This window comes from Lutra lutra, chromosome 10, assembly GCF_902655055.1.
Source record: "Lutra lutra chromosome 10, mLutLut1.2, whole genome shotgun sequence".
In the NCBI taxonomy this organism is placed as follows: domain Eukaryota; kingdom Metazoa; phylum Chordata; class Mammalia; order Carnivora; family Mustelidae; genus Lutra; species Lutra lutra.
This window is the reverse complement of record NC_062287.1, coordinates 101,241,298-101,254,179: the sequence shown is the minus strand read 5'-3', so window position 1 is coordinate 101,254,179 and position 12,882 is coordinate 101,241,298. Positions and strand designations below refer to the sequence as shown.

Sequence of the window (12,882 nt, the reverse complement as noted above, 5' to 3'; positions counted from 1 at the left end):
CCTCAGGTTACTGGGCTGTCCTACACTATTACCCCATGGGGTTGGGTTCACTAGGTCTCTGGCATGCTTGTGGTTGGAGGCATTTAGGTTTGTTAATTCCGCATGGAAACAAAACCTTTCAAAACCTCCAGGATGACATGAATGCTTGGTAGACTTGGGAAGTGTTCTTTGTGACAGCTGTTATTTCTCCCTGGGTTTTGCAAACTTTTTAAAAAACAACATTTTAAAAAGAATGATTTAGATTTACCAAAGGAGCCAATGAGCAGAAAACTAGTTTTTCTCTTTTATCGTTGAAGTCTGTCTAAATCTGTCGTACTACTAAAGGGAACAGCAACTGATGTTTGCTAGAAGGCATGATGGTTTACAAAGCCTTTATCACATGTTATATTTGATTTAATCCTCACATTAACTTTTGAGGGAGGTACTCTTAGTGTCCCATTTTCCAGGTGAGAAAACATGAACTGAAGACCTCAGGTAACATGCCAGAATCACTTGATTGATAAGTAAATTGCTGAGGAATTCAGAATTTCCAGATCTCCAACTTTTCCTCTGGCATTCTTCAAACCTAGGGTCTAGACATATATGATAGTACCTTAACTCAGTGGTTTAGAAATGAGGCAGAAGGAGTGCTTCTGGGATAATATAGTGGTGGTGGTGGGGAAGGGTCTTAATTTCAAGAAAAGAAGTGGCATGAAATAATAGAAAACATCCATTCTTATATTTGGGAATCAGTCCTAAGTAAATCATCAATAATTCAGCCCAAGATTTATATGCTAAGGGCTTATTCTAATATTGTTTACAATTGCTATTGTCACACAGCTCACATTGCTTGCAAGTTTGCTGAGCTGAAGGAGAAGATAGATCGTCGTCCTGGAAAAAAGCTGGAAGATGGTCCCAAGTTCTTGAAATCTGGTGACGCTGCCATTGTTGATATGGTTCCTGGCAAGCCTACCTGTGTTGAGAGCTTCTCTGACTATCCTCCTCTTGGCTGTTTTGCTGTTCGTGACATGAGACAGACGGTTGCTGTGGGTGTCATCAAAGCAGTGGACAAGAAGGCAGCTGGAGCTGGCAAGGTCACAAAGTCTGCCCAGAAAGCTCAGAAGGCTAAATGAATATTATCCCTAATACCTGCTACCCCAGTCTTAATCAGTGGTGGGAGAACGGTCTCAGAACTGTTTGTGTCAATTGGCCATTTAAGTTTAATAGTAAAGGACTGGTTAATGATAACAATGCATCGTAAAACCTTCAGAAGGAAAGGAGAATGTTTTGTGGACCATTTGTTTGTGTCTGTGTGTGTGTGTGGCAGTTTTAAGTTAGTTTTTTTTTTTTAAGTTTTCTTTTTAAAAATTTATTTGACAGACAGAGATCACAAGTAGGCAGAGAGGCAGGGAGAGAGAGGAAGGAAAGCAGGCTCCCTGCTGAGCAGAGAGCCCGATGTGGGGCTCGATCCCAGGACCCTGGGATCATGACCCGAGCTGAAGGCAGAGGCTTTAACCCGCTGAGCCACCCAGGCGCCCCTATCTTTATTTTTAATAGCATTTCCCAGATTCCTACCAATGAATACATGTTACTTTTATAATTTAGAAAAAACAGATTTAAAAAAAATAAGGATCCAAGAAAAAAATACATAAAGCATGAATTTTGGAGGTAGATGAACCTGGGATCATATTTCTGTTTGCCATTTGTTAGCTGTAGAGCATCATGCAAATCACTTACTTTTCTGAGCTTTAGTTTTCCCATCTGTAAAATGAAAGAAGACTATTTTCAGCATTACAATGAATTATCATAAACACTGTGGTATTTACAGAAACCCTCAACAGTTTCCATAACTTTTGTATGGAAGTTTCATGAATCCAACATATATACACTCAGTATTTGTACGCTCTACACATACATTCAGGCATCCTGCAGAATTTCAGTGTAATTGAGGTTTGAGGGCAACAATCTGGTTGGAAATTTGTCGGGGAGCTGGTAGATGGCTTGCCTAGGGAAGTAGACTGGCCCTTTATGTATGCTTGAGATAATGTCATATTGCTATACTATAGAATGCAAACACACTGATGGGAAGTGTGGCTGTGTGTTGGGGGAGATGATCAAGGACTTTCCCATCCCTCCAATGGTGTTGCGTTGGAAATACTTGGCACATAGCAGGACTTCTGTAATTGTTAGTTTCTTGTCTGTACTTGCATGGATATTGAGTGTAGCAACTCATTCTTTCAAGGCTTTTGTATTTGCTTGTTTTGGAGGGAGGGAGCCTTCTTAAGGAAATAAACTCTGGATTCAGAAATACCTAAGCTGAGTATTCTTGCACAAGATTCTTATGATCTCTGTGTGTAGGTTTTCTTATTCTACAAAGTGGGGTGAGCGAAAACCATACTTATGAATTTATGAAGAAGATCATATTATGTATTGGAAGAAGCTAGTGTAGTGCCTAACACCTGGACAAACTCAATAAATGTTACATTTGCTATTGCTGTTATTGTATGTTTTATTTTTGCTTTGGAACATCGTCACCTGTGTTTGGGTGCTCACTTCATATTATTATTATTGTTTTTAATGTTGTCATTAAAATGACCTTATTAAGGTCCAGGAGAAGAGAAAAAGGTGTTTGACTACCGAAGGTGGGGCTTTCTGGATTCTACCTCTTTCCTTTTTTTTTTTTTTTAAATTTTTTATTTATTTTCAGTGTAACAGTATTCATTGTTTTTGCACCACACCCAATGCTCCATGCAATCTGTGCCCTCTCTAACACCCACCACTTGGTTCCCCCAATCTCCCACCCCACGCCCCTTCAAAACCTTCAGATTGTTTTTCAGAGTCCATAGTCTCTCATGGTTCACCTCCCCTTCCAATTTCCCTCAACTCCCTTCTCCTCTCCATCTCCCCTTGTCCTCCATGCTATTTGTTATGCTCCACAAATAAGTGAAACCATATGACACTTGACTCTCTATGCTTGACTTATTTCACTCAGCATCATCTCTTCCAGTCCCGTCCATGTTGCTACAAAAGTTGGGTATTCATCCTTTCTGATGGAGGCATCATACTCCATAGTGTATATGGACCACATCTTCCTTATCCATTCGTCCGTTGAAGGGTATCTTGGTTCTTTCCACAGTTTGGCGACCGTGGCCATTGCTGCTATAACCATTGGGGTACAGATGGCCCTTCTTTTCACTACATCTGTATCTTTGGGGTAAATACCCAGTAGTGCAATTGCAGGGTCATAGGGAAGTTCTATTTTTCATTTCTTGAGGAATCTCCACACTGTTCTCCAAATTGGCTGCACCAACTTGCATTCCCACCAACAGTGTAAGAGGGTTCCCCTTTCTCCACATCCTCTCCAACACATGTTGTTTCCTGTCTTGCTAATTTTGGCCATTCTAACTGCTGTAAGGTGGTATCTCAATGTGGTTTTAATTTGAATCTCCCTGATGGCTAGTGATGATGAACATTTTTTCATGTGTCTGATAGCCGTTTGTATGTCTTCATTGGAGAACTGTCTGTTCATATCTTCTGCCCATTTTTTGATATGATTGTCTGTTTTGTGTGTGTTGAGTTTCAGGAGTTCTTTATAGATCCTGGATATCAATCTTTTGTCTGTACTGTCATTTGCAAATATCTTCTCCCATTCCATGGGTTGCCTCTTTGTTTTCTTGACTGTTTCCTTTGCTGTGCAGAAGCTTTTGATTTTAATGAAGTCCCAAATGTTTATTTTGGCTTTTGTTTCCTTTGCCTTTGGAGACATATCTTAAAAGAAGTTGTTGTGGCTAATATTGAAGAGATTACTGCCTATGTTCTCCTCTAGGATTCTGATGGATTCCTGTCTCACGTTGAGGTCTTTTATCCATTTTGAGTTTATCTTTGTGTACGGTGTAAGAGAATGGTCGAGTTTCATTCTTCTACATATAGCTGTCCAGTTTTCCCGGCACCATTTATTGAAGAGACTGCCTTTTTTCCACTGGATATTTTTTCCTGTTTTGTCAAAGATTATTTGCCCATAGAGTTGAGAGTCCATACATGGGTCTATTCCACTGGTCTATGTGTCTGTTTTTATGCCAGTACCATGCTGTCTTGGTGATCACAGCTTTGTAGTAAAGCTTGAAATCAGGTAACGTGATGCCGCCTGTTTTAGTTTTGTTTTTCAACATTTCCTTAGCGATTCAGGGTCTCTTCTGATTCCATACAAATTTTAGGATTATTTGCTCCAGCTCTTTGAAAAATACTGGTGGAATTTGGATCGGAATGGCATTAAAGTATAGATTGCTTTAGGCAGTATAGACATTTTAACAATGTTTATTCTAATCCAAGAGCATGGAATGGTCTTCCATCTTTTTGTGTCTTCTTCAATTTCTTTCATGAGTGTTCTGTAGTTCCTCGAGTACAGATCCTTTACCTTTTTGGGTAGGTTTATTCCCAGATATCTTATGGTTCTTGGTGCTATAGTAAATGGAATCGATTCTCTAATTTCCCTTTCTGTATTTTCATTGTTAGTGTATAAGAAAGCCACTGATTTCTGTACATTGACTTTGTATCCTGCCACGTTGCTGAATTGCTGTATGATTTCTAGTCCCAAACTACTAGAACTCATATAGCAATTCAGCAACGTGGCTGGATTCTACCTCTTTCCACTCCCAAAACAAAGAGCCCTACATCTGGCCCTCCCTCACTAAGAGTTCTGTTCTATCTTCTTTTAGGAGAGAGAGAGTCCAGTGGACTCCATTTTTGTTTAACTCAATTCTGTGGAAGAAAGAGAGAGGGAAAGTGAGAATGGGAGACAAGGAAAGTGACAGAAGAAATGATAAATGTGAATGAAACAAGAGCAAAACCCCAGAGGAAGTAGATAAGAAAGGAGGAAGTGGTATGGAGTAGAAAAAGGAAGTACATACCACAGTGGGGACTGGGATGCGTGTCCCAGCTTCATCCCCAATTACTGCCAGCCTGGCCCCTTCATTGGCACTGTTTGTTCATTTGTAACGTGAAATGTTAAAATCGATGGCCTCCAGCAGCCCTTCAAGTTTAACAGCATATAAAAAGAAAATTTCCTTATTTCATTTCATAGGAAAGTGTAACGATGGGCTTCTGAGTAGTTTTGAGTAGTTCTCAGTAGTGCTAGGATTGTTGCTGGCCTTTCTGGAAGGACCTCTTGTGGTTCAGGGGACAGTTTAGAATGATTTCTTATACTGGCCTTGTCACAGAGGGAGAGCACATGAGCCTTTGCTAACTGGGGACCAGAACCTCTTTAAATAAGGTAATTGGGCATGGTTTGGTTTTTGCTTTATGTGCAAGGTGTCTTGAAGGCTCAGAAAGTGTTGGTAATGGAGGATTTCCTATCAAAGTCCTCAGTACACTTGGTTCCTGCCACACATTCCTTTTCAGAATGGATGCAAGTCTGTAGAAATATGAGTGTATGTGGCTGTGTTCAATTCTTTCCCAGACTTTGAGGGTCTTGTCCCAGCCTCATAGAGAGCAATCTCCCCTCAGTAACTATCTTACTCATCATGTTCTAACTCTCTTTTTAAATTACTTTTAGTTAGCCAATATATATTACATCATTAGTTTTTGATGTAATATTCAATGATTCATTACTTGAGTAAAGCACCCAGTGCTCTAACTCTTACTTGGAGAGGGGAATGAGGTAAATACCTTACTTCAGAGGTAATGCTCAAGATTGTGTTGATTATAAAAAGGTGTGTTTAACCCCAAATATCATTGAAAAATCATTGATTCTGATATGTCAATCCCACAATAAGCTTTTTGAAAAGCTAGCGTCTCTTACCAGGGCAAGGTGAATCATTCATGTACTTACAGATCCATCCACCAAACCTATAATGAGGAGATTCTGTGGGCTGGCATTATGCCTCCATCTTTAAAAACAACACGAGTCTTCTTGACATCATTACTCCCTAGAAGGTCAGAGTAGGGATTAACTATGACTTGAATGTATACATTCAATTGCTTAGGGGACTCAAGGCAGCATCCTGGGTCAGGTAGGTTAGACCAATACAAGACCTTCTGAATCTAGGTGCCCTTACATCTCAGCTTAGAGCTTGTCACCAGCTTATAGTAGTTCTTTCTGCCATGAAGGATTTTCTCACCTTTACATAATTCACTGAAGATTTACAGACAATTTAATTATTTTCTAGTTGACATGCTAGATAATCTGGAAATAAGGAATGGATAGAGCTTCCTTTTCTCCATATGGAGAGCTGCTAAAAACAAAACAAGTGGACAAAATGCATTTCCTCTCCCCTCCCCAAGCATTTAATATCTTTGAGAAGTCAGACATCTAGGGTTCAAAATCCAGTACTAATGCTTCTAGCACCATGCACTTGGACAAATGCGTTCACTTTCCCGTGGCTTGGTTTCCCTGTTTGTAACATAGGTATGATGCTAATAGATGATGCTAATAAATGCTAATTTGATGCTTAAAACCTTTTGTATTTTCTTTTGTGAAGATTAAATGTGCTAGTTCATGTAAAGTGCTTAAGACAATGCCTGGCATGTATTAAATTTATTATAAATATTAGCCTCTGGGATTCTCTAATCTCTGAGTCAGCATGTTATCCAACCACAGCAAATATTTGCCAAATATGATGTCTTCACAAGAATTCTGTTCTCTTAAAGGAAGTGGGAAGGTAGTTAAATAGGCAAGAAAAAGAGACAAAGATGTATCAGTACAGCAACTGAAGTAGTGACAGAAAATATCAAAGCATAAATTAAAATTACAGACTGAGGAAGCAGGCTGAGGGTTCCTCCTTACTCTATCACCAGCTTTCATCTATGAACCATCTTCTACCACTTGGAATCTCTTCTCCAGGCTCCTTGTCTCCTTTTAAGTCAATCAGTGAACATTCTCCAGCTCTGTAATGTCATAAACTAACACAAAAGGCCACCTTATGCACAATTTTACAGTGGAATGTCCTCAAAACAAAAGCATGGTCCTTTTAGGTGAAAAACAAGAATCATTTTTAAAAGAAATTCTACAGTAAGTGCTAGTGCCACTTGCTCTCCTGAGGATTCAAACTCTAAGTTTGAGAGTTAAGGGAGAAAGAAACACTTGTTTGAAAACTGCACAGACAGCGCAAAAACTCTGGTCTTAGCAGAACTAATCACACCTCTTTTATGCTACTTCCTTCTAAAAGCTGATCATCTTTATTGAAGTCATTTATCCTCTTTGAACCTCAGTTTCTGCCCTTGTTAAATTGGGTATAATGATACCCATTCTGCCTATTTTTTAAAGTGTTGTGAGGTTCAAAAGAGATAATGAAACTGGCAAGTGCTGTGAATTGTGTAAGACTGATGATTTACAGACTTGTACCCCAAGTAATACATTATATGTTAATAAAAAAAGAAAGAGATAATGAAGCTGGAAATGTTGTTGTAATGCAGAAACTGTGATTATAACCATTGTGATTTTATGGTGAATGAAAGATTTTCCAGTTTTTCATGAGATCCATTCCAACTGGATCCATCGAGGCACAGAGAAAAATGAAACAATTTTTTTTAAAGATTTTACTTATTTATTTGAGAGAGAATGAGTGAGAGAGAGAGCATGAGAGAGGAGAAGGTCAGAGGGAGAAGCAGACTCCCCAACGAGCTGGGAGCCCGATGCGGGATGAGATCCCGGAAGTCCGGGATCATGACATGAGCCCAAGGCAGTTGCTCAACAAACTAAGCCACCCAGGCGCCCAAATGAAACCATTCTTATTAATCACAATATCATGCAGCATGGTGGACTGATTGTAGGGGATTCAATTCTTTGACTTGCCAGGATTAGTTGCTATCTAGCCTACCTATCTGTTTGTAAAGTGCTTAGAGCTCCTGGAGGACTGACATTATATAAATGCTTGTGAGTGTCACTGTTAGGATCACCTGTGACCTGCTTTCCTCAAGGGTTCATTTGGTTCAGAGCATGCTCTGGTTCTGCGAATGGAGTGACTGTATGAAATGCACACCCATTTTCCCAGGACAACTGTTCCAAAGTTCTTTTCATTTCAAACGTTCGAAAAATATCCTCATTAGCTACTGGTGCTTTGGCTTTGAAGCATCTCATGGCCTCAACGCTGACATTCAGGAAGAACTGCCTGAGTTGCAGACACTTCCAGCACCCATCTGGCCCCCCTGTCAGCTGCTGTTTGGCCGGCCCTGGTCCTGCCAAGGGCCGGGTTATTGTGTGACAACATGGTCTATTCTTCTCATTGACTCCGTGGTGGTCTCCCCTATCTCACGGGGAGGAAGGAGATGGTTCCTGAGAAGGAGAACATGAACACCCATAAATTCATGTTCCACCAGTCAAGGAAGGAATGGGGAAGGACAGAGGACAGAGTGGGGATTAAATTCTAAGGTCCAAGGGGGGCAGGGCTTTTGCCTGTTTGAGTCTCAACCCCCTATTTGTGCAGTCCATCTTGAAATTAGGTTCTCACCCAATATTTGTTAAGCACATGAATAAACACACAAATGAAGGATTAGGAAAGTGGACTGAGTTTCAGGATTGCCAGGGGTCTTTAACTGGTCTCTAATCTACATCATTTATAGAGAGAACACATGGCAAAACCAGACATTCATTAAGTGTTTGCATGGGTTCGTCATCTTTACCTCCCTCATTTTACTTACTTCTTACCAGAGTGGCATGGGAAGTGCTACAAGCTCTATTTCTCAGGCCGGAGAAAGCAGATTCAGAGAGATTGAATATATTCAATACTGTGCTAGGGATTCTGTAGCTCAAAAGTGGTGGAGATCGAGGTGATTTGCTTCTATTCTCTAATATTAAAAAAAAGATAAATGCTTGCGCTAGTGGTCATGCTTAAGGTGGCTTCACGTCTCTGGTCACCACAATTTTGTTTTAACACCTCCTGGTGACTTTGCTTCCTGCTGAGTAATAGTCAATGCAGTCTCATGTCGATGTTGGCAGACACTGTAAGTTTACTGTGTGATTTCATGAGATCCTTGGTCATGGTCCCAAGGTTCACTGAACTTTGTGTGAGGTCTTTTGGGCTCCAGGAGGCAGAAGCTATGTTTGCCAGTATATACCTGCAATACATGGGTGGGATCGAGTTTGTGGGGAGATGTGATTGTAACACGTTGATTTATTAAAACAGATGCCATCCCACAACTGATATCTTTTTCTAAAAAAGATTTTATTTGTTTATTTGACACAGAGAGAGAGAACACAAGTAGGCAGAAAGGCAGGCAGAGGGAGAAGGAGAGGTAGTTTCCCCACTGAGCAGAGAGCTGGATGTGGGGCTTGATCCCAGGATGCTGGGATCATGACCTGAGCCTAAGGCAGATGATTAATAGACTGAACCACTCAGGAGCTCCCACAGTTGATATCTTTTTTTCATTTTATTTTTTCAGGGTTCCAAGATTCATTGTTTATGCACCATACCCAGTGCTCCATGCAATACGTGCCCTCCTTAATACCCACCACCAGGCTTGCCCATCCCCCCACCTCTGCCCCGCCCAAACCCTCAGTTTGTTTCTGAGTCCACAGTCTCTCATGCTTCCTCTCCCCCACAGACTTACCCCTCTTCACTTTTCCTTTCCTTCTCCTAATGTCCTCCATATTAGTCCTTATGCTACACAAGTAAGTGAAACCACATGATAATTGACTTTCTCTGCTTGACTTATTTCACTCAGCATAATCTCCTCCAGTCCCGTCCATGTTGATACAAAAGTTGGGTATTTATCCTTTCTGATGGCTACATAATATTCCATTGCATATATGGACTACATCTTCTATATCCATTTGTCTGTTGAAGGGCATCTTGGCTCTTTCCACAGCTGATGTTTTGATACTTCTTCTCTCCTTTTCTTTTTCTCTATCCCTGGCTAGCCTCTTTTTTTCCTCCTTCCCTCTTTTCTCCATTCTCCTTTCTTCTTCCTTTCTGCAGACATTTCAGAGATTCATAACTATGTCTGTTCAGGTGAAGAGAAAACTAGCATTGTGTTTTGTCAAGATCTTGATGGTACTTCCCCTAAGTCCATGTGTATGAGAGTGTGTGTGCGTGAGTTACAGTGAAGAAGGAAGATTTGACTTGCCAGAACAAGTTGCCTTGGGGCAAAATCTAGATATCTAGATAGGTCTTTATGGGTGGACATAGGAATCCACTATGGTGATTCATATGATATGTGACTAGAGGAGGCTCTGGAGGTGTTTTGAAAAGATATATTATAATAATTTTATTTTAATAAAATAATTTATTAAGTCATTTTATTGGTTATCTTGAATTTAAACACCCTTATTTTCAGCACCACTATTATATAAGTCTTGAACGTAACATTAGGAAATTACTAGTAGAGATACATACTATGCATCACATCAGAATATTGTACCTTTTATAGGAATTAAAGTGGCAAAATTTAACATTCTGATGAAATGTAACATGATGGTTATCTCTGTGAAAGAGTTAACTAAATTTCAAAAATAATGTGGATGATCAGTGATCATTGAATCCCTTGGTTTTATTTTTTTTAAATTTTAAACATTTTTAAACATTTAAATATTTTATCTATTTGGCAGAGAGGGAGAGCAAAAGCAGGGAGAGTGGCAGGCAGAGGGAGCAGAAGAAGCAGACTCCCCTGCTCAGCAGAGAGCCCGATGTGGGTCTCAATCCCAGGACCCTGGGATCATGACCTGAGCTGAAGGCAGTTGCCTAACTAACTGAGCCAACCAAGTGTCCATGAATCCCTTGGTTTTAAAGAGAGATAAAATCTTTTTATTTACAGAGAGTTTGTTCCAGAGTTGACAATCACTTAAGCATAGAGTCACTTGGTTCAATTCCTCCCTCAAATTTGTATTTTTAAAAATCTGAAACCTACATAAAAGTTGAAAGAATAGAAAAATGAATACTCATATACCTGTCATCTTGATTCACCAACTGTCAGAATTTTACCACATTTGCTTTATTTCTTTCATGGATGTATAAGGACTCTATCTATCTGTCTGTCTATATATCATCTATCTACCTATCAATCATCTATTATCTACCTATCAATCATCTCTCATCTATCTATCAATCTATCATCTATCATCATCTATGTATCTATCATCTATTTATCTATTATTTATCTATCCATCCATCTTTATTTATTTATATGAGTAAGTACTCATGGATTATTTTTAGATTAATGGACTTTAATCCAGTCCTACCATTATTCATTTTACCAATTTTACCAATTGTGGCTAAAGAAAGCTGACTTCTTATCCTACTGATATAGTCCCATCAACTTTTGATAGGCATCTTAACTTCCTGACACACAAAGATGTGCCAGTCTCATTTTCCCTGCCCCAGCCCTGGAAGTAGATGCTTGGTTCATGTTAACAAGACATTGTATTCAGAAACTAAGATCTTGGAGTGATCAGGAAGTCTCTGAGAATTTGAACGTTGTCTGTGTATCCAGAGAATTTATCATGGTCCCAACATGTTCTGAGAAGATCACAGTATGCTGAACAAGAAATAAAGTTACTTTCAGCCAGGAAATGAGGCTAAATACATGGTCAGTTCAGAAGAATATGACCAATTTATAGAATGGAATCCATCCCCCTCCTTTATTTCAGTCTCTTGTTTGCAATTTTTGTATGAAGTAAAGGAAGAGAAAAATAGAATATCAGAGTTGGGATTTCATCTTGCTTTATAAGAGAAAGCTGATTATCAGAGAAGGCATGTGACTCCTCCTAAGTTACACAGCAAGCACTTGAGAAAGGGAGGTACTGGCCACCTTTCTTGAGGCACCCCTTATGAGGAGTAAGAAAATGCATTTAGTTCAATGCATTTCATAGTGGAAGAATCAGCAAATATTGACTGCTAAAAATAGTTTTGTGTAGCAGAATGATATGCAGTAATGAGGGCAATTGCTATACATGAAAGAAGGGACATCTTCTATCATTTTATTTCCCTCAGTACCAAGTAAACCCTGAGGCTCTTGTACCACAAGAGGCAAGGGATAGCACTAACAATGCTTGATTGGGAGCATTCTTGCTATAATTTGGGGCCTGGAAATAGACTCAATATGAGTTAAAAAATAAAGAACATATTCAGTTAGGTTGGTGGTTGGTGGAAGGTGAATTTTTCAGGGCATTTAGAATAAAAAGATGCGGGAACAGCTGAGGGACCCAGAAAATGGGGGAATCAAGATAGAAGAGGGGTGTTTCAGAGAGTTATTGCATGCAATTCAAGAAAACTAAGTAAAAAACTTGAATTAAATTGTAATGCTATTTTGTATCCTGCTTTTATTTATTTAACACATTTTCATTAACATTTCCTCTCTGCAAAGTATTCTTTGAAAAACAAACTTCAGATGGTTAAACATATTCCACGTTATGGAGGTACCATCTTTTATTTAGCAATACCCTTATTAGTGGTTAAGTGATTCTCAAAATTGTTTCCACAATTAATAACAAAATAACAGAATCCTCTTGAATAGGTATTTATCTGCATTATTTCCAGAGGAAAAATGCCTTGAATGGGAAATACAGGGTCAAAACATGACTATTTTTATAGTTAATGACAACTGCTATCAAGTTGACTTTGAGAATTTATGCTTATCGTTTACATTAAAAGTTTAATAATTACAAAGGCAAAGGAGTATATGAGAACTTTTCTAAGAGTCTGAATTCATATTGCTGTATATCTGCTGCTAGATTACTTTCCAGAATTTGCCATCTTACTAGCACTTTGGTTGGCTGATGACTATACCCTTTCCCAGAGTTTGGGGTGGTACAGAGCTTCTGGTAGGTGTTGATGGGATGCTTATGGATTCATTCTGTCAACACTGGATACATTGCCTGAACCACAGCAGATCTTAAAGAAGTAAAAAGGGCTTGTCTCTTTGCTTGTAAGAAGATATCTCCTGAGCAATATTTCTTATAGTACATTAATCAAA

The 12,882-nt window shown here is 39.3% G+C and overlaps 2 protein-coding genes across 8 annotated transcripts in view; both read left to right on the top strand.

The window, feature by feature from the left end:
* The first annotated feature begins 162 nt into the window (after window positions 1–162).
* LOC125079097 (olfactory receptor 5G3-like) overlaps window positions 163–12,882 on the top strand; it is a 62,131-nt gene continuing 49,411 nt past the window's right edge. For all 7 annotated transcript variants that reach the window (XM_047692478.1, XM_047692484.1, XM_047692482.1 and 4 more), the window contains exon 1: window positions 163–474. The gene's annotated coding sequence lies outside the window, so the exon portion shown is untranslated. The remainder of the gene's footprint in view (window positions 475–12,882) is intronic.
* On the top strand, window positions 771–1,256 carry LOC125079866 (elongation factor 1-alpha 1-like). The gene has a single exon (XM_047693592.1). It carries the CDS (start codon window positions 771–773, stop codon window positions 1,110–1,112), a length of 342 nt encoding a protein of 113 aa, XP_047549548.1. The 3' UTR covers window positions 1,113–1,256.

Excerpts from the sequence above, each read along its gene's own strand:
- LOC125079866 (XM_047693592.1), top strand. The coding sequence starts at position 771 with ATGCTAAGGGCTTATTCTAATATTGTTTACAATTGCTATTGTCACACA.